Source organism: Scylla paramamosain, unplaced genomic scaffold, assembly GCF_035594125.1.
Source record: "Scylla paramamosain isolate STU-SP2022 unplaced genomic scaffold, ASM3559412v1 Contig116, whole genome shotgun sequence".
Classification (NCBI taxonomy): domain Eukaryota; kingdom Metazoa; phylum Arthropoda; class Malacostraca; order Decapoda; family Portunidae; genus Scylla; species Scylla paramamosain.
This window is the reverse complement of record NW_026973781.1, coordinates 142,501-165,000: the sequence shown is the minus strand read 5'-3', so window position 1 is coordinate 165,000 and position 22,500 is coordinate 142,501. Positions and strand designations below refer to the sequence as shown.

General features: G+C 40.0%; 1 protein-coding gene and 1 pseudogene across 1 annotated transcript in view; one reads left to right on the top strand and one right to left on the bottom strand.

Moving 5' to 3' along the window:
• LOC135099297 (dnaJ homolog subfamily C member 2-like) overlaps window positions 1–17,219 on the top strand; it is a 22,300-nt pseudogene extending 5,081 nt beyond the window's left edge.
• The window catches only part of LOC135099292 (peroxidasin homolog), a 7,951-nt gene continuing 544 nt past the window's right edge, over window positions 15,094–22,500 (bottom strand). The window contains exons 2-9 of the mRNA XM_064001684.1: window positions 21,495–21,676; window positions 21,184–21,376; window positions 20,686–20,966; window positions 19,646–19,819; window positions 19,026–19,202; window positions 18,254–18,900; window positions 17,578–17,663; window positions 15,094–17,455 (exon numbers count right to left, since the gene is read on the bottom strand). Of these exons, the coding sequence (XP_063857754.1) occupies window positions 17,287–17,455; window positions 17,578–17,663; window positions 18,254–18,900; window positions 19,026–19,202; window positions 19,646–19,819; window positions 20,686–20,966; window positions 21,184–21,376; window positions 21,495–21,676 (1,909 nt within the window). The 3' untranslated portion in view covers window positions 15,094–17,286. The remainder of the gene's footprint in view (window positions 17,456–17,577; window positions 17,664–18,253; window positions 18,901–19,025; window positions 19,203–19,645; window positions 19,820–20,685; window positions 20,967–21,183; window positions 21,377–21,494; window positions 21,677–22,500) is intronic.

Genomic DNA, 22,500 nt, shown 5'->3' with positions numbered 1-22,500 from the left:
ACAATTTTTTTTCACCGTTAATTTTCTCCACTCCTTTTCCTGTTTTCTTTTTACATTTTTAAGGTAGGGGAGTGCAGGCCAAAATAAACCAAAGTTGGGAAGCCTGAAAAGTTTAAGGAGTAAAAACACTGTTTTGCGCAGAAATCCTTAAAAATAGTCAACAAACAGAGAATATCCCATCCCCCCCATATTCCCCACTACACTATTCTAACTGTGAGATTACTAACCTTGCTAATTGGGAGGCTCCATCACCCAGATCTCCCATTATGCTATTCTTACCAGTAAATTGCAGTTTAACACCACAAATCCTATCTTTTTTCTGTCCCTAACAAGCTTGGAGACATGGTGGGAAAATGGAGTTTTAGGGTGGAAGAAGCTAAATTATGCCAAATTTTGACATTCGTTGGAAAGTCTAAGGATGAGGTGCCATATATTGAAAACTGGGAACTTTCTAGCTTAACCTAACTTTACCCAAGCTAACTGAAAGGCGAGTCCTGTCCCCCCTTTAAAGACACTAATCCAGCTTAACCAGTGCATCTTTCTCCAGTGGATGCCCCCATTAAGAACACTAACTTAACTTAACCAGGGGGCTTTTGTATGTAGATGAGAATTTCTCAGATGATGTTTTGGTGTATAGTCTCTGCAACAACATCTCTTTATCTTTCATGGTCTGTCTCTTTGTGTGTGTGTGTACTTTTTAGAGATGACCTTCTAGTTGTTCTTCTCTTATGGTATTTTTCTTTTCTGTCTCTTTCTGTACAATATGTCCTTTATTTCCTCAGCATCCTGAATGGTATTCTTGGTAATATCTGTTTTATTTTCTCTCTACCTCTCCCTTCCACAGCACTCATCCAGGTGGAGGTAGAACCAGTGGGACGATGGTTCCACATATATGAGGCACGGCGTCTGCGGGGCCACCTCACCTCCTCAGTTGGGGAAAGTGAAGAGGAGAGTGAGGAGGAGGAGGCTCAGGAGGTGGAGGTGGAGGATGACATACACTATCTTTGCTCTCTCAACCCAGCAGACTGGAAGGTGAGAACTCAGCCAGCATGGTCCAGTCATAGCAACATAAGAATGGAGAAGACTGCAAAAGATTGGCTGGCCTACACTGGATAACTCCTGTACTAACCATGAAAATCTGTTATCCTCCTCTTCCCCATGCAGTCAGCCTTCCTATTGCCATCTGGCCTCTATATGCATATGCCTAGTCATCTAACCTCATGATATCACTTATGGTGTAGGTGCTGACCACATGAATGCTAAGCCTGTTCTATTTGTCCACTACTCTGTGAACCAGTTCTTACTAAGCTCTTTTCAAACCTAAACTTATCTAGCATATATAGTTCTGTCTTGATTGTTCACTATGAGAGCATCACTTACCTCTGTCATTTATTTGATTAGTATCTTTCTTTTATATATTGATACATTTCTACAACATTGCCTTTCAGGACCAGGATCATTATGCAGTACTGGGACTCCGAAAGCACAGGTACAAGGCCTCTGATGATGACATCAAAAGAGCGTGTAAGTCCTGGTGGCATCTGGAGCTAGAGTGTATAGTGTACTGAGTACCAAGTTTTAGTGCACCTGCTGTTTGAAGGTATTTTTATAGTGCCAGTTTTCAGTTGCAGTGTCAGCCCTTTTAGTCTTGGTATTTTTATTTTATTTGTATATTTTCAATAACTACATTTTATTTGTGCCTTGCTATAGATGTATGTGGTTGGCTTTGCTATACCAAAGTTCCTGGGGTGTAGTATGGTGGTTTGAGACTATGACTATGGCCACACTGGCAATGGTTGTGAGCAAGCAGGTGAGTGTGATAAATGGTGAGAAAAGTGGGAGCATTGTACCAAATAAGTGTGGCCACACTGACAGTGAGTGGGCGTGGGCGAGCTGTGTCTTCCTGTGGCCCACAGCGAGGAGCATTGTCAGTTGACTTTTGTCAATCATCTGGCACAGGCAGTTTGTTGCCTGCTATTGACATTGCATGGCTAATTATTGAAGTTTTGCTCACACCAATCATTTGGGATACATTTGCTAAAGTAGAACCCAAAGGGAATGCCATCATGTTGTTTGTAGTAATTACTATTAATTATGAAACCATGTCCATAACTGTTAGCTTTAACAAGCTCTTGAATTGTAGCTAGGTGGTGCATACAGAAGAGCAGAGAGAATGTGTCTGAAGAATAGTTGGCGCCCCTATGGCTATGAGTGTGAATGATATTTGTAAGAGTGTGTGGTGGTTTGTCTGGGCCACCCCATGTGGGATTGGCAACCTGATATATAGATAGATAGATAGACATTATATTTTCTGATCATTGGTTTTATGCTAAGATATCTGTAAGTCTAATATAATAATTAGCATTCCCTTTGGTACGTGCTTAAAACAGGATGACCCAACACTTGGGTAAAGGAATGAGAGTGCAGCATTAGTGTGCACTTCCGTCCATTGTGTTACTCCTCACAGACCGCATGATGGTTCTGTGGCACCACCCAGACAAGCGGCGAGCAGCTGGGGAGGAGGTGAGGGATGACGATGACTACTTCACCTGCATCACCAAAGCCTATGAGATTCTCGGGGACCCCATCAAGCGACGCTCCTGGGACTCGGTGGACCCAGAGTTTGATGACGAGGTGCCGGCTGTCAGTGCACACAATAAGGCAAACTTCTTCCAGGTAAGCGCTGATCCCCACTAAGAAGAAAATTTATTCCACAAAGAATTCAAAGGTCTTTTAACTCCATGTCATACTGTAATGTCAAATATATGTGCACACAAGGCAAGCGCTAACTCCTATTAGGAAGAAAAATGACTCAACAAAGAATTGAAAGTTCAGTATTCATTGCTATTTGGTACATCTTTTCTTTACCACTAACCACTCTGGGACAATTCTTCACATTCTACAGCCATCTCCAAACATTATACTGGCTAGAAATTGCAAAAAATCTATTCCTTTTCACCGCTTTTTTCTTGCAGGTGGTTATAAAGATTGTATACATTACTTGTAGTGGTGTGGATGATTACATATCACTGAAGGGATTAACTCCATCTCATATTGTAATGTCAGGTCTATATATTAGATTATATAACTCTCTCTCTCTCTCTCTCTCTCTCTCTCTCTCTCTCTCTCTCTCTCTCTCTCTCTCTCTCTCTCTCTCTCTCTCTCTCTCTCTCTCTCTCTCTCTCTCTCTCTCTCTCTTCTTCAGTCTCCACCACATCTTTGTAAGGCACAGTGTTGCATTGCAGATTTTCACGGGTGTTTGAGTGCAATGCTCGTTGGTCCACCCACAAGCACGTTCCTGGCTTGGGCAAACCTGATGACACCAAACAAAAGGTCAGTCCAGATTAGCAGATTAAGTAACTGGAGAGAGTGATTGGCCTGTACAGTCACATCAATCTCCCTTGTACTGTTTTAGAAGTGAGATTACTAGTAGCAGAAATGCAAGTAGATATTTGGTGACAGTTTACTTTTTATAGTTACCATCATCATATGCTATGTTGATGGAAAGATAGACCAGTAATTTTGAAAGTTTGTTTAAAATATCATACACTATAATTTTCCTCAGCATAGAGGGTCCAGTAACTTACACATAAAACATCATTTCAAGATTTCTTTATGAATAGTGTTTATTTTGTATTGTTAACCGACTTAATTTTCATCACTGTGCAGGTTGATCGCTTCTATGGATTCTGGTACGACTTTGATTCCTGGCGAGAGTTTTCATATCTGGATGAGGAGGAAAAGGAGAAGGGACAGGAGTGAGTCTTCACTATTTGTATGTCTGGTCTTTTTAGAGTTATGTGTATTCCACTCCAGCCTTGCTTTATCTTCCCAAAGGCAGCAAAAATGGTGAAATTTGTATCTTGAAACATTAACATTGAATAAAATTTTAATTGAATAAGGAAATAATGCCCAAACTTAAGCCTAGACTTGACATTGGAAAAAATAACAAGAAAATTTAATATGGCTAGACAGAATACCCAGACTTATGGCAAGGAAAACTGGCACCGACATTGTTCTGATTGCTTTAACTGGTCATTTTAGTTTCTTTGAATATTTTGTAACAGTGCAATGTGACTGCAATGTTGTGGTCGCCTTCCCTTCTTTAAATCAGTCAATCTTGCCAGCCGGGAGGAGCGTCGATGGATAGAGAAGCAGAACAAGGTAGAGCGAGCGAGGCGTCGGAAGGAGGAGATGGGTCGATTGCGCAGGCTAGTTGACAATGCATATGCCTGTGACCCAAGGATAGCCAAGTATGTTTCGTTACTTATTACTGATTTCGTGTATTTTCGTTGTATCCCAATAAAAGTTGAAATTTTGTGCATTATCCCAAGAGATATTTATCACAAGGAGTACTTTTTTCTGTTGTTACATAATACTTCAAATTTCATTTTGATGGAAGGGTTTATGATGATTTAGATTGCAAAGAAGCTGTTCTTGTTTTACTTCTGACTCCTTATGAGGGAAAAATTAATTCCTGCTTTTGCTGTCTACTTCTGTAGCTAAAGAATGGGTAAGTTTATAGAAAAAGAGGGAAAGAGATGAAGAATTATATATATATATATATATATATATATATATATATATATATATATATATATATATATATATATATATATATATATATATATATTATATATATATATATATATATATATATATATATATATATATATATATATATATATATATATATATATATATATATATAATTTTTTTAAGATTTAAAGAAGAAGACAAGGAAAGAAGACTGGCTCAGAAAAAGGCTAAAGCAGAGGCAATCAGGCAAAAACAAGAAGAGGAGGAGAGGGTGAGTGCACATTGTGATCTCCAGTATTAGCACCAGGCCAATCTCTAACTACTCTCGGACACATATATGCATTGATTTCTACAACAGACCAAGGCTTCACATTTTTCTCATTGATTTGTATTTTTCATGTCTTATGCTCGGAAATGCCATATATTTTGAAATACCATGCTATGTTGTCTTTTTTTTGAATGATATGTCTTGCTAATGTGTAAATTTGGTGTTTTCAGGTAAGGCAGGAAGCTGAGGAAGCAGAGAGAAAGAAAAGAGAAGCAGAGGAGGCAGAGCAAAGAGCAAAACAGGAGGTAGAAAAGAAGGAAAGAGAGGTGCTGAAGAAAGCATTCAAAAAAGAGAGGAAGGTGAGGAGGAGGGTAGAATCTGCTTGACATGTAAGAACTTACCACACACTTGTCTTTGACGCTTAAACTGCTGTGATCGCTAACATAATCAAAAATTCTCTTGACAAATATATTGAATTTTCGTGGTGCACTTTCTTTCTAGTGTGTTCTAACTGACTGTCTTCAGCCTCTTTTTCATCACTGCAGTGTTGAATCTCTTGCTACCTCCTACTGCTATTTTCATGCCAACTGCTCTTCTGATCTTGCTAACTGCATGCCTCACTGCACAAGTCTTTCTTCTTTCTTTCATCTCTATTCTGTCTACCTCTTTAATGCAAGAATTAACCATTATTCTCAATCATTCATCCCTATCTCTGGTAAACTCTGGAACTCCCTGTCTGCTTCTGTATTTCCACCTTCCTATGACTTGAACTCTTTCAAGAGCGAGGTTTCAAGGCACTTACCCTGTTTGTTTGACTAACACTTGACTGTTCAGGAGCCAGCACCTCAGTGGGCCTCTTTCTTCTTTTTTTTTTTTTCAGTCTTTGTTGTCCTTGGCCAGTGATCCTCCAATATATATATAAAAAAAATAATAATAATAATAATGATGATGATAATAATAATAATAATAATAATAATAATAATAATAATAATAATAATAATAATAATAATGATCCCTGGCTATGGCAAGCAAGCCCACTACATTATATCCTTTCCTCCTCCTGTTCCTTTCCTCTCCCCTTTCACTTTCATCTCGTCGCAGTCCTCCCTTCCTGTCACCTGCCCCTATAGTTCTCATGACTCATGCCTGGAGCCATCATTCTACCTGGCAAGTCTTTTTTTTTTTTTTTTTTTTTTTTTTTTTTTTTTTTTATCATTCATTTTAAGGCTACAAAATTTGCTAAAAAAAAAAAGAAAAACTAAAAAATGAAACTCTACCCACTTTCATCTTCTGTAACATTTCACATTAAAATATTCTCATTCATTATATACTTTCAGATTTATATTTTTTTCCTTTTTCTTTGATGTCATTTTTTAAATGATTTTGATACAGTTCCTGTTCATAAGGGGCTGAGAGGACTGCATTTGTATTAGAAAGATGGAAAGAGCATTAAATTTAGTGTTCAAATGTGTAAATTAATTTGGAAACTAAAAAAATATATATACAAATTATGATTGCCTGTATTTTGTTCACGTAAATAATTTTAAAAAGCAACGTGAAATAGAATAAAGCACACATTCTTTGTCATTGCATAGATGTGATGGTGACAGTGATAAAGAACATCTCTGTATCTGTCTATCTTTATTTGACACCTCTTGATAAATACTCCATGAGGACATAACTGCAACAGATTTCTCTATTTAGTCCTGCCCTTGTATTCCCTTCCTCTTTGCTCTGAACTTCACATACTCTCTCTTCACCCTTTCCTCACATATTTCAGTAACATTTTTTATGCAAGATCTTTGGTCAAGGGCAATAAAAAGAGGGGAAAGAAAGTCCACTGAGATGCTAGTCCCAAAAGAAAGATCATAAGGATTATCCAGAATTGTTGGATAAGTGTTTTGAAAAGTTGGAACCAGCCATTTTAAAGAGTTCAAGTTATAGGAAGGAGGATCTTCTGGAGCAGGCAGGGAGTTCCAGAGTTTACTAGAAAAAAAATAGCAGTAAAAAGATAGCAAGATATGCAACATTGCAGCAATAAGAGAGAGGCTGAAAATCATTAGTATAGTATCCTCTATTCCCAGATGCTGCGGACTCTCTGTAAGGACAACAGTTACTTTGCATCAGAGGAGGGGGAGCGAGTGCAGACCATGACAGATGTGGAGCTGCTGTGTGAGGCACTGGAGCTGACCCGCCTGGAGGAACTCAACAAGGAACTAGCACAAGTGGCCCAGGACAAGATGCAAGGGTGGGAGGTACTCATGATGGAGGTGAGGGAGGATCAACAGTAGTAGTAGTAGTTAATTGACAAAGGTGAGTGAGAGAGATCAACAGTAGTAGTAATAGCAGTAGTAATTTTTTGACACAGGAGGTGAGTGTGGAGGGCCAACAGTAGTAGTAGTAGTAGTAGTAGCAGTAATTGTTGCTTATATATAAAAAAAAAAAAAAAAGCATAATTTTTGTCATTCTTAAATCAAAAAATTTCCTAAGCCTTGAACCCAAAAGCTGCTCCAACAGACATATGGGTATCTGCATCACTTTTGAAATTAACTATGTTAGGTCTATTTAAGTCATGTTACATTACCTTATCTGATTAGCTAAATCCAAAGTAGCATAAAGCAAGCTAATCTAAATTAGAACAATCCACCCCAAATGATCTGGATATTCTGTATGACCTGTTTTCCCTAGGATAGTCAAACCTTTCAGACTATTTCTCCACTGATAGTTATGATTAGTACAAGGAGTCCTTGGTGTATGACAGTCTTGACTTTTGTCCTTCATATGTTTCTTTTACAGGCACAATAGTTATGTGTTTATGTCCTAGACTATGACTTTACAGTACAACAGTATTAGTATTAGTGATTGACATACTGCAGGTAGCTTACTTATGCTGGTTCTGACCTATGCAGAAAATCAGTTTATAACATGGCATAGGAACAGAACTCTGTCATAACTTGAGGACCCCCTGTAACACTTCTTTGCCTCCTCTCTCTGTTGTAGGTGAGTGAGGTGCGCAACAGGATCAAAAAGGAGAGGGAGGAGGTGGCAGCAGCAGCAGCAAGGAGAGGGGGTGGAGGAGGAGGGGAAGGTTCATCACTCAAAGTCTGGAATCAAGATGACCTCCAGCTGCTCATCAAAGCCGTCAACCTCTTCCCTGCCGGCACAACAAAGAGGTGAGCTGGTTCATGTGTGTGTGTGTGTGTGTGTGTGTGTGTAAATTGCTTCTGTTTATATATTTTTTGATATCTTATTATTATTGGTGGTCCACAAGGCTGTCCCTTTCCACTGGGGCTGACAGGGCTAAGAGTGTGAATGACGTGTCATTCACCTACATTCGTCTGCTGGTCACCAAACCAGCTGTTCCCCATATGGAAAGAGGTCAGAGCTTGTAGTGATTGATCTTTGGGTAGGACTGAGACCATTCACACACCGCACACTGGGACAGTGAGGCCATAACCCTTCAGGTTACATCCTGTACTTACTTGCTGCTAGGTGAACAGGGGCTACACATGAAGAGATTCTCCCAGGACTTGAACCCATGCCTTCTCGGTTGTGAGCCGAGCATGCTGACACTAAGTGGTGTGCATGTGTGTGTGTGTGTGTGTGTGTGTGTGTCTGTGTGTGTGTGTGTGTGTGTGTGGTGCCTTGTCTGGGCCAGCTGATGTGAGATTGCTGGCCTAGTATATAAATAGATGGGTTTTTTAAGCTTTAATATTTTATTTGATTGATATATTGCCTTATTCTTGTGTTTCCATGTGTGTTTTAAAATGACTAATATCAAGGTTGTTATCTGATCCCTACTACTGTTCTCTACATACACACCATTTAGGTCTTCACGTGGTATAGGGAATATAACAAAGGTGACATTTATAAAATTCTCAGGATCATAATTAGGATAGAACAAGACACAATGGGTTCAAGCTTGAAAATAGTTAGAGAGGAAGAAATTGGTCCTCAGATGGAGTAGTAGATGAATGGAATGGACTCAGTAATCAGGTTGTTAGTGCTGAGTCATTGGGGAGCATTAAAGGATTAGACAAATTTATGGATGGGAATGATAGGTGGATATAGGTAGATATGTTTCATACAAGGATGGCTTCTTGCAGCTCCCTTAATGTTAGGTTATGTTTTTATGCATTGCTGTACTTAGAGGAACTCTTTGAACCCTCCATGCTGCAGGTGGGAGGTTGTGGCAGAGTATATCAACCAACACAGCCACCAGCATCACCAGGCTGGCCAAGGAGGTGCTCAATAAGGCCAAGGAGCTGCAACACTCAGACAAGCACATGAGGGAGGCAGCCAACAAGAATGCCTACCACAGCATGGAGAAGGCACAGGCTCGGCAGGTGATCAGCGACGCCACAGCCTCCCAGAGATATGACAGTGAGTTCTTGCTGTTATGCTGACATTCAGATCATTCTTTTGCATCTTTGTGTAGTTTTATATCATGTTGATGCTTGGGTAATTTCTCATTTCTCTTTTTATACTAATTAATTATTACCATGAGTCTTCTCTGTATGAACTCAAGAGCTTTCTCCCTTCTCTGTGTAACTGCTGTGAATTGTCTTTTAGCTCTATGCAATATCACCAGCTGAGCTGTGAATCAATTCCAAGATATTTTAAGAAAAAACATGTTTTTAGGCTGATGTTAGATCTTTCCTTTGTGCAGCACCACAGGAGATGCTGGGGATGAACACTGCTGCTTGGGGAGCTGAGGAACAGAGGTTGCTGGAGCAAGCCCTCAAGACCTATCCAGTCTCTACTCCTGACCGCTGGGACCGCATTGCCAAGTGTGTCCCCAACCGAACCAAGAAAGACTGCATGAGGCGCTATAAGGTCTGTATATGTGTGTGTGTGTGTGTGTTTGTGTGTCTGGTGATGTGTTGCTTGCTATTCCCTGTATGTGAGATTGTGGAGAAAACAAATCAGGTTTATCTTGTTTATGGAGTGACTCTCTCTCTCTCTCTCTCTCTCTCTCTCTCTCTCTCTCTCTCTCTCTCTCTCTCTCTCTCTCTCTCTCTCTCTCTCTCTCTCTCTCTCTCTCTCTCTCTCTCTCTCTCTCTCTCTCTCTCTCTCTCTCTCTCTCATGCATTTATCTTTTGATCTGCTTTTATCTTTGTGGTCCCTCCATAAATGCATGGAGATGTAAGTGCTATGTGTGTGTGTGTGTGTGTGTGTGTGTGTGTGTGTGTGTGTGTGTGTGTGTGTGTGTAGTGAAGGTTTTATATATGTGTGTGTGTGTGTATGTATGTAGTGAAGGTTTTATATAGTGCACAGTAGACACTGATGTTATTGTAACTTTTAAGTCTTATTCTCACATGATGGCATTTCAGGAGCTTGTTGAGATGGTGAAGGCAAAGAAGGCGGCTCAGGCTGCTGCAGTGGGAAAAAAGTGAGGAGCCAAACCTTGCTGTCTTCTTTCCTTTGTGAGTTCAGATGTAGCAAATTCTTGTAGCTGTTGTGTGAAGCAATATTGCTATCTGAAAATCTATCTCTTGTTCTATTTCTAAGCATTATGTCTCAGCAGTGCCACTTTTGGACTACCTGAATTGGAGGGGCAGCTACATATATTGATGGGGACACAAAAGTGTAGCTAGAGATCTGTTTCTTTCCCCTCCACTTCTCCCTTTCTCTCCTTTATAACCTCATCCCCCAACTCTTCCATCTCTTCCATCACACTTCACTTCCACTGCTTCCAATAAGTTGTCATGCAAAAAGCAAAATTAACACTTGGAAAAGTATTTTTAAGTGCTATGGGAAAACTGCTAATATTGAAAATTAATGTTGATACTCGTAAGTGCAGAATTCTATACATTGCAGAAAGCAGATGCAAAACAGCATGTGCTTTTCCTTATCATCATAGTGTAGCTCTGGAGGACAGAAGGGCAATCTCCATTAATATGGCAGTAGCCACAAGGAAGCCACTTCCTGAAAAATGAATGGATCTGTGGCAGTTGTATAAAAAATTACAAGACGTGTGAAAAAGTGTGCAGTGATTGTGACTATAATAAGAAGTAATATGCAATGATGACCATGTGATTGCATACAAATGTGTACCTTCTTAATTTTCTAAAGGAAAACTACAGTCTTAAGTTTGATTTTAAAGTAACACTAAATTTACAAGGTGGGTAAGAGTAAAGATGCCACATGAAGAGCTGCAGGTAAATGCTGTGATTAGTGTAGATCCTAATGAAGAGTTACCATAGAAAATACACAAACATCATTGAGACAATAGTTGTGACTTAACATGCTTATACACATTCACAGGTCCTTGATACACATGATTCAAGCCTGACACTTGAGGAATATTACTTTGTAAGTAATGGAGGTGCAGCTCAGAGGTGTTTCAGAATATAGCTCTCAGTGGCTGATGCATGGAATAAGTTCATGATGTGCGATTCAGTACCTCAAATAAGTGACTCAGTCTGTGATATAAGTAATAATGCAAGCTGTTGAATCATGGACGTGCGCCTCAGAATGTGTGACCTCGTAGCTTTGCCCGGACCAGCATAGTCAACCCTAACCTAGGCCAACACAGCCAGTAATAGCTTTGTGAAACACCAAAATATAGATAATCATTATTATCATCTGCAGCCACCATGCTCACCCACCACCTACACAAAATTTAATGTCTTCCACTGGTATATATATATAATATATATATATATATATATATATATATATATATATATATATATATATATATATATATATATATATATATATATATATATATATATATATATATATATATATATGGTCATGTGTGTGTGTGTGTGTGTGTGTGTGTGTGTGTGTGTGTGTGTGTGTGTGTGTGTGCTATAATTTTTGTTCATTGTTCGCATCTCGCTATGCACTCTACCTTCCATCATATCTTCAGTTTTAAGCCTTTCGTAACGACATCATAAATTTGTGGATTGACTTTTATTTATTTATTTATTTATTTATTTTGTAGATCAAACCTGCTGTTTGGGTGTTCCTTTTTCACGTGATCGCATATCAGGGTCTTCTTTGAAGTATAAAGCACCACGTTATCTGCGACCTTTGATTTGTGACAGATATCATATGGTCATTATTAATAAAAGGAAGCAGATGGTAATAGTGAACTGCATTACATAACCACGCATCTGTCGCTTTGATAAACCAAAATGCAGTATTTCTGCTACTACTACTACTACTACTACTACTACTACTTCTAGTAGTAATAGTAGTAGTAGTAGTGGTAATAGCTGTAGTAGTACAAATACTATTTCGTATGACACAGAGACATGAGAAATAATAATAATAATAATAATAATAATAATAATAATAATAACAGTAAAATTATACGAACTTAACACTGTTAGGCTCGTAGTGCGGAAGGTTGGCGGGCAGTAGCGGCCAATCAGACAGACGGATGTGTAGGGGAACTAAAACTACAGATAGCGACCTGATATCTACCCCGCCAGCCTTCATGATTGCGCTGAGGTACCCCGCCACCCAGATAAACCTCATTTGGCCCCAAGCCCACTGCACACACACGGTAATTCTTGTAGTGGTGTAATTGTAATGGGCGATTGTTGTTTATTTACTAAGTCGGTGGTAGTGTGTAGGATTGAGATCGTGGTGTGATGGTGGGTTATAGTGGGGGTGGTGTGGGGTATTGACACTATAACGCAACACTGCACACACAAACAGACGGTAAATTTTCTAGTGATGTAGTAGTAATGGACTGGTGTAGGTTATGCATATTGAGAAATGGGTGGTGGTTGGTAGGATTGAGGTCATTACTATTGGAATGGGGCTGGTGGTTGTGGAGAGTACTGTGGGATACGTACACTTTATATTAAGCAACACAACACACGTTACCTCATTTCCACACACAACTCGCCCCCGTGGACAGTTATGGTTTGTCATTTGCCATTCATCCTCTATTTATACTTGTACACGTCAAGACGAGCCCTGCGGCAGACAAAACAGACTTAGTACTGAGTGATGACAAGCTCTCAGGTGCTGGTTTGTTTATCTCCCTCAGTGCGGTGATGTGACTGATTTTGTGGCGTCAGCTGATAGTCTGAGATGGCAAGGTGGCATCTGTCAACAGCAGTCGGGTGTCTCCTGCAACAGTGAAAGCATTTGTAAACAAAGTCAAGTGCCACGTGAGAGCCTTGACTTTCTTGTCTGTATAGCTGTGTAAATAGGGTGAAGCGGTTCTTGGCTTGTGTTGTCTTTAGTATAGAAATGCTTACTTAAACTTTTAGAGAGGATGGCTTGCTGCTGTTGACAGTTGCCACTTCACAGACTGAGAATGATGCCTTCATACTGTAAAAATCTTAAACATTGCAACAACACAATAGGTATAGAAATTAATTGCAGTACTGTATAGTAGGTTAAAAATTGCACATGTATGGGAATGAGCATGTGGCAATGGAAGTTGTGGCTGTCTTGAGCTGTTTTATCCAGTACACTCATCATAGGGCCTGGGTGAGCCACAGGTTGTGATGTATGGCAATACACTTCTCATCAGTGATCAAGCTTTTGGAATCACCTTATAGAAGTATTACAGCATCCTTCTCATTATTATGAGATTTTCATCTTTCTGCTTTGAAACCAGCTTGCAGTGACCTGACATTTCTGGTCAGTCAATCTTTGCTTTAGCAAGAGTGACTACAATGTTTCATTGAGTGAAGAGTCACGTACCGTGACCTTTGAGCTGCTGTAGGTTCAACTCGCTAGTATTGGTTAGAGGCAGTTATGATGTAGGGGCATAAATGTAATGCTTGTGCAGTGCCTCCTTTTGTAACGTGTCATGCCATTCTTGATGTGATCAGTGCAGGATGATAAGACCCGGGTCACATTGACTCCATGTATTAATTGAATCGATCAGATCCTGAGAACGTGAGAGAATGTGAACCAATTCTCATGAGGGTAGAAAGTAAACTGGTAATGTACAGCTCAGCCTTACAGAAACAACATTGCAGATTTATGTCAGTGCACAGATTTACTTATCCTTTAACTGACCATGCAGATGAATTTGTCTGCCCATGAAGCTTATTAAGTAGGAAAAATCTACAGTTTTTGCCATGTCTACTTGGATGAATTTGTTGCCTATCATTCTCTCTCTCTCTCTCTCTCTCTCTCTCTCTCTCTCTCTCTCTCTCTCTCTCTCTCTCTCTCTCTCTCTCTCTCTCTCTCTCTCTCTCTCTCTCTCTCTCTCTCTCTCTCTCTCTCTCTCTCGTTTTAGGTATTGGGACCATAGCGTCTGTCAGGAGCCAATATATTTTTTGGGATTCTTTTTAATAAGCATTCTTTTCCTCTTTAAAGAACATCTTACAGTTTCATTATCAGATTACTGAGTATAGTGTTTATCACTGAGCTCATGAAATATCTTATCAACTATTTTGCCTGTGATAAGGATTAAGATGATGTGACACTGCTCTACTTGAGATGATATCCTCTCTGTGATATCTATGATGACTCCAACATACATCTTTGATTTTTTTATATTTTTTATGTGATGAGACTGGTTTTGCTGCATCACCATTGATGCATCTGATAGTTTAAGTGTATCTGCAGATTTTGACAGTTGCTTTTGTGGGATTCTAAGAACTGACTTGCTTGAACAAAAAACTGCCTTGATGCTGGTGACTTATTTGATGATGTGTTGAGCTTTATTTATCACAAGGTACTTGAGGCATTCTCAGTCTGGATATCTGCAGTTTAACGTACATAAGAAATTTACAGCATACATACTTCATTGTTAACTGAATAGTATTGTCTTGTGATCTGGTGCCTGTGTATTTGTTTTTCATATGCTTCCTGTGGGAGTTGTTTCAACACCTCAATAGATTGCTTGCACAAGTTAGTACTTAGACAGGAGGATTGACAGCACACCCATGCTTATGTTCCCTTTTCATGTGTTGCCCTTTAGGTAGTGAGGAGAGACAGGTACCAGCAGGAGCAGTAGTGGTAACAACAGCAGGATGTGGAGCTTCAGCAAGATCCTGCCATACTCCTGCTATGAGCTCGGCCACTGCTGGAAACACTCGTGCTCCTCAGCCTCCTTTGAAATCTGTATCATTGGGTTCATTGAAAGCATCAAAATCTATGGTGTGGTGTACTTGGTATGTGACCTTTTTTTTTTTTTTTTTTTTTTTTTTTTTATATGTTAGAGGGATACTATCCTCATTGTGTCTAGTAAACTGTTCTGGCAACTGCACTGGCTTCCTAAGCTTGATGGAAGTTTAGAATATAATTTAAAAAGGTAACACTTGGCAGTAAAGGGGTGATTGCGATAAAATATTGCATTGCATCTACTGTAATTTTATTTTGGCTCATTAGAATTATCTACAGTTACTGAAAATGTGTGTGATGGTGTCATTAGGTGACAAAATGTTAAAGATTACTGTTACTATATTGGTAAAAAGAGGTGAAAATGGATTATAGCTATGCATAGAACTTTTCATATCAATTACCTTATGCCATGATAGATCTGGTGTAAGTAGAGTGTGAGGTGAAGGGGAATATGATTTTGCTTTCTGGCTTCAAAAGTGGAAGGAAGACTTTGATCAGGAGTTAATAATTTTACTTGCTTGCTTTCTTTATTTCTCCTTTTCTTTCCTTTTTCTTTTGAATTGGGAATGACACTTTGTATTTTGAGGTTTATCTTTGTAATATTAATGACTTGCATTTGTTTGCATGCAGCTAACCAGTCTTGTGAATGCTCGGAAAATAAGTATGAAGTATGGAAAAAAGCTCTTGAAGAACTACTTAACAACATCAGTTTGTTTCCTGACAGTCAATGCTTTTGGGTACATTGGCTCCTACTGTGTTGTCAGGTGAGCATGCCAGGTGTGGCCTTTCCCATGCACATGTTGGGGCAGTTTGGAAGTAGTAAGTGTAATATACATGCTATTATACTGAGTGTGTCATGCTTGCTTTTACTCTGGGAAATTTATATGAAACCATGGAGTTGCATAACAAAGTAATCTTTTTCTGTTTATTTACTTATTTGTTTATTTATTTTTTATGTTTTTGTGCATGGATAGTCAATTAATTAAGATATAGTATAGTTTATGTGAATGAATACACATTTAAGTAGTCAGTGGTCATAGTGTGTTGTGATCAGCTCCCACAATTCTTGTTACTACACAAACCAAGTATAGTGCATGAGTTCTTGTTGGTTAGTTTGGAGAGAGGAGGTGACCATAGGATATTGATGAAGGACAGCCATTGAAGCACTTCATCATTAGCATATAAAATGACAAAAAAATTAGTATTTTCCAGTTGGAACAAGATAAAATACTGTAAAATTAGTATTTTCCTGTTGGAACAAGATAAAATACTGTAAAATAGAAAATACTGTATTTGACAGTTTATAAGACATATGGGGTTATAAGATGCATCTCAGTTTGGGCAGGCATTGAAAAAAAAAAAAAAGATAAATAAATGGGTTTAAGCTCTGTATATGAAGTGAAGGATTTAACCTGACATTTGATGCCCTCTCATATGTATTCAGATCCTTATTAGATTCCAATATTTTTCCTTGGGAAATTTTATAATTTTGTAACTTATACGCCATTGTGTACACGTTGTTTCTGTGACCCCATTATGTTGGGGAAATGGAATCTGGAAATTTTAAACACTATTGCATAAACTGTATTGCATGATTATTGTGCAGACCATCACCATGAGTCACCCTACTTTGTGACTCTCTTTTCACTTATAAAATCTTTTGTTATGTTAGGTTTTCTGAAAAAAAATATAGTTTCTCATTAGCTTCAAGTTTTGTTGAACACACATGCGAGATAAAAATGTTAAAAGATAGGCATAATTTCTGTTGTATGAAGGTGTATCTTACCTAAGGAACGCAGTGAACCTTGCATGTGTTGCCAGGTTTGATGTTTAACTAATGGTGAATTTGTTTTGGTACAAACAATGTAAGCATAGTCACTTAATTTCTTTCTGACTGGTGTTATTTTATGTGAATTACCATTAAGTATGATCTGTTATACATTGTTACCTTACAAAAAAAAGAGTTGTTTTTGAGATTTAGAAATGATCATCACTTTGTTTACATGTGTGAAGATGTTTGTGGTTTGATTTAAGGGCCACTGTTGCCATAGACTTACTACTAGCCACTGCCCCAGAGCTGAACCTTGGCCTTATAAGACGCTGGCTAATTTTCTGAGACTTTTTTAAGGTGTGTCTTATAAGCTATCAAATACGGTAGCTGAAATTGAGTCACCTCTATGAAATGTCAAATTGTTTAATTGTTAATGATATGTTTGTTGTTTACTCCCACAGACACATTCTGCAGCACTTCAACTTTTTCACAGTCTCCTTTGTGCCAGGGTTCATTGGCAGCCTCATGGCCATCCTAGTGGAACGGCCAGCACGACGAACACTCCTGGGCATCTATGTTACCAATGTGGTGAGTGCCAACGCTGCTTCTTCCCACCCTAATTTCTATTTGGGATTGCTCTTTACAAAAGTCTTCTTCAGATGTTTCTGCTTTGAGGCATTCTTTCATCTAATCCTTTGTCTCTTGTGTCTTCATTGACATGGTCCTTCCATCTGATCCTTTGTAGGTCTTCCTCTTCTTCGTGCTCCTCTTTCCACAGCTCAAGGTTCACCCCGGGGAGGTCGCGACATGACACTCGGGGGTTCCTGGGGGTGAGGAAGGGATGAGGGGATAGCATTTTGTCTGTGTCTGTATGTGTGTGTGTGTGTGTGTGTGTGTGTGTGTGTGTGTGTGTGTGTGTGTGTGTGTGTGCAGGAGCAGTACTTACAGGAAGGGGTCTGGAAGGTCAAAGACAGACCGCTGTTCACTTTCCACATTGTCACAGTTGTCACACAGAAGCTTGGCCAGTGTCACCTGTAGAGAAGAGACACACTTGAGCTCATTTGTTTGCTGCTAAAACACTTAATTTGTTAAGTAAGATCAAGATAAGTTAGCTAATTTGATTAGTAAGGTTAGACATAACTAGATTTAGGACAGATTAGGTAATTAAGTTAAGTTTTGAGTAGATTTGGCAAGGTTACTTAGATTTTAAGTTGATTTGATAAGTAAGGTGATTTACTTTTACTAATGCTACTATTATTTCTACTACTATTATTCCTTTCTATCCTATGGCTGACTGGGATAAGAATGTGTGTGTGTGTGTGTGTGTGTGTGTGTGTGTGTGTGTGTGTGTGTGTGTGTGTGTGTGTGTGTGTGTGTGTGGCTTGTGTGGGATTGCCAGCCTGGTATATAAAGAGAAATGAACTATTGCTATTACTACTACTGCTGCTCACCACCCACAGACAGAGATACTACTGCTACTATTATTACTATTACTACCACCACTACTTAACACCAACAGAGATACTATTACTACTACTGCTACCACCACCACCACTCATTACTCACAGATGGATAGACTACTGCTACTGTTACTACCACCACCACCACCAAGGAAGACCCACCTTTCTTATTTCAGTGAGCTGAGGGTCGGTGAAGCGCACAAGTGGGTCAGCATTCTCATACCAGAACCGGTCACAGCAGCGGAGGTTCCTGAACTGAATGCCGAGGATGCAGCCGAACGTGGGACCGACCAGTCCACCGTGCAGCGGCGTCTCAATCAATCCACCAGTGAACAGATCTATGTCATCCACGTGTGCGTACGTCCGTTTCATTCGCTCGATCACCGGCCTCGCTATCTCCCTGTGCAGGTCATCAAACGACCTCGCCCTGGTCAGGTTACAGAGGGCCCTGTACTCATTGTAAGGCTGCAGTCCATGGTCTCTGCCTCGCTGGATGTTGAGGGCAGCCAGGTCCAGGCCAGAGAATGGCTGCCGCTTGTCTTCAAAGAGATGGTTGGTCACCTCATCTGTCAAGAACTGGTCCAGTGTCTCCATGGACACAGTAGTCAGGCCGTGGATGATCTCATCAAGCATCCCAGGCTGGTAGAGTAGGTCTGGGTTGAAGAAGTGTTCGCTCAGCTTGACAGGAGGGTTGCACTTGGCAAATATTCCGTCCATGCGCTCCAGGGAAGGCTTGAGTAGAGAGTGGCCAAAGCGGAAGGCTATGCCAAATTCATTGAGCACTGTTGGGTTGCAGTATGCATCGTAATCTGAGAGAGAGAGAGAGAGAGAGAGAGAGAGAGAGAGATAGTCATTAGGAGTGCAGTGTGTTAGAGGGAAATGTTGCACACACACACACACACACACACACACACACACACACACACACACACACCTAGAGTCAGCTGGCCTGGCATGGAGCGGGTTAGGGGGATGCAGAATGGCTGGCCAGATGATATATTGACAGGAGGGAAAAATGGATCGTTCTGAGGAATGGCTATGGGGAAACACTCAGGGTGGACTGTCTGGGGAGAGTCACATCTGCGGCAATCCAGAATCGAGTCTTGGAAACCTGGAAGAGAGAGAAGTGGGTGAGGTGAAGAGATGCTGGGCCAGGAGTCAGTGTATTTACAGACATGAAGTAAAGAGAGAATAAGTACTTTTTTTTTTTATCAACACATACACAGTTAAGTTAATATTAGAAAACATATACCTGTTAACACTAGAATGAGAAAGAGAAACAGGAGATTTGATAACTAATGGAAAAAAACAGATAATGATAAACAACAAAGATAGATTAGGTTAGGAACAGACTAAGAAAATATATAGTTTTAGTGACAAGTATGCAGAAATTAAAGAAAACTAGACATATAAAGATCAGGAGACAACAAATCAATAGTTTATCAGACCTTGGAAGCTACAACTATGTAAACACACACACACACACACACACACACACACACACACACACACACACACACACACACACACACACACACACACACACACACCTACCTTTGTTGATGGGGGTGAAAATAATATCATGGTCAATAAACTGGCCCCACTGCATGACCATTAGGGTATAGCGGACATGCGGTGCAGACACGTCGTTGTGCATGTTGGTGGAAATGAGCCGAGGGGAAGGGAGAGGCTTGCCGGTGACTGAAGTGACGCGAGGTTTAGACAGACCTGGGGATGACAAGAGAAGGTTTAGGGGTATTTGAGTGTATTGTAAAGAAATTCATTTGTTTATCTATCTGTCAGGCTGGCAGTCCCACAGAAGGCAAGGTTTGGGGGTACTTGATTGTACTGTAAGGAAATTGGTTTGTTAATCTATCTATCTGTCAGGTTAGCAGTCCTATAGAAGATAAAGTATGGGGGTACTTCAGTGAGAATTAAGTTTATATATCTATCTGTGACACTGGCAGTCCTATACAAAGCACAGACAAGGCACCACACACTCACACACACAATAATAACAGTAATATATCTATCTGTCTGTCTGTCTATCTACATACAAGGCTAGCAATCCCACAGAAGCCAGCCCAGACAAGGCACCACACACTCACACACACAATAATAATAGTAATATATCTATCTGTCTGTCTCTCTGTCTACATACAAGGCTAGCATTCCCACACAGGCCAGCACAGACAAGGCACCACAGACTCATTTACAAACATATTTATTTATACTCTTTCCTAACTTTATCAAGCTTCAGTTCTTTATTTCTTGTCCTGTCCTGATTACTGACCCTGAGAATTTTGCTTATGTCATCCTTGTCATGCTCTCTATATCACTTTGGGACCTCTAGCTGACTGAAATTACTTCTCTCTGATTCTTAACTTTATAAAGCCTGAACACATTATTTATCTTCTATCCCTAACACTAATACAGACACATAGACATCTATCTGATCTACTCTTGACTTTATCCCTTACTTCATCAAACTTAAACACTTAATTTCTTGACCTATCCCAAATACCAACACACACACATGCACACACACATATATATACACACATACACAGACATACAGACAGACAGACACTCACCGTTTTCATAAGAAGGACGTAGGAGTCGACTTTTTGCCCTGAACGACTTGCCGAAGGACGGGAAGTTAAGATTATTGCACCACCCTGTAGCTGTGCGGAAACGCAAAGTGTGGTAGCAGGGCAGTGTCTGGTCGTCACGCTCAAACACGCTAGGAATTTCCGTGATATCGCTGACGTCAGTGTTAGGCAGAACCTCCATCAAATCCAGTACGTTGTTTGGGGAACCTGACTCGATGTCTTTGAGCTGGCCGTCTGCTGCCCGAGTCTTGCGTGACCTGGCTCTGGTGGTGGAGAGACTGTCAGTGGTGAGGCGTGGTAGACAAAACTGTGGTGTTTTTATAATTTTCTCTGTTGTTTTATTGTTTGCTTGGCTTTCTGTTGTTAATTATGGGAAATTTCTGCTGTTTTTGTGTCATGTTCACCTCAAAATACATCAGTCTAAGGCTCTGAATAACCCTTTCACTAACTAATGCACTCATCTATCACACAAACACATACTTGAATCTTCCTGAGGTCTTGCAGTCAATCTGGTTGGTGTCGGCCATGAGGATCTGGGTGTTTGCCGGGCCGCGCTGCACCTTGAGGAGGCCGCCAGAGAAGGCACGCAGCTCGTCACTCTCCTCCTTGCTGGACCCGTAGATCACCGACCCATCAATGAAGGATGTCACTTGGTTGATCTGTTCTCTGGGGCCTGTGTGAAGTGTCACCATTAATAAGACTAGTGAAGCAACATTACATAAACTCAGTGATAGTATTTATGATAGCTCTCTGATAATTTACACCACCATCACCACCCATTACTCACTTACCTGAAGGAATGGGGTCAATATCCACAGGTAAGGGAAATCCTGAGGTTCCTAAGGGGATTTGCTGAAGGGACCTCTCCTCTCTTCCTCCTCTTTCCCCATCCTCTCCTCCTCCCCAGACCTCCATGCCTGCCACAGTCAGCCACAGACACCACCATGTCACCACACAGGCTGTCATACACACTCTGGAGAAGAAATGGAGCGAGATAATGCAATGACACAAAGGGAAACACAATTTTCAGGGTCAGTAATTATATTTAGGAAAATAAATAATTGGTTTAAACTTAATAAAAGGTAGAGGTTAAGAGGGGTCTGATGGTCTTGGAAAGTGGTATAGGGGACATAATAAGAGTGATATAAGCAAAATTCTCCAGGTAGGGCAATAAATAATTGGTTTGTGCTTGATAAAGGCAGAATTAGATTAAAAGGAGGTCTAATCCATTTCTTCAAGTGATATGAGATGCAACAAGGGTGATATAAGCAAAATTCTCTGAGGCAGTAAACAGGGAAGGACAAGAAGTAAAAATGGATTCAAGCTTGAGGATAGATTTAAGAAAGACAGGATAGAATGGAATAGACTCAGCAATCAGGTTGTTAGTACTGAGTCATTGGGGAGCTTTAGACAAATTTATGGATTGGGTGGAAATAAGGTAAGAGCAGAATAACACACACAGCAAAGGTTAAGGTAATATCATAAAGGATAACAATTTATTGGGGCTTCCACTCATTCACCCTGCTCTTATAGACAAAGAATAACACACACAGCAAAGGATAAGGTAATATCATAAAGGATAATAATTTATTGGGGCTTCCACTCATTCACCCTGCTCTTATAGACAAGGTGGCATCAAAAGCATTTCTCTCTCGTAGCATAAAAGTCATAATGTAGTGAAGACTGTCATTCATCGTGTCATATTTCACAAGAGTTACTGGGTATCTTATCTCTTTTTTGGATATCTGTTACCATCTAACGAAATACTAAAATAGTTAAGAGTATTTTTACATGTCT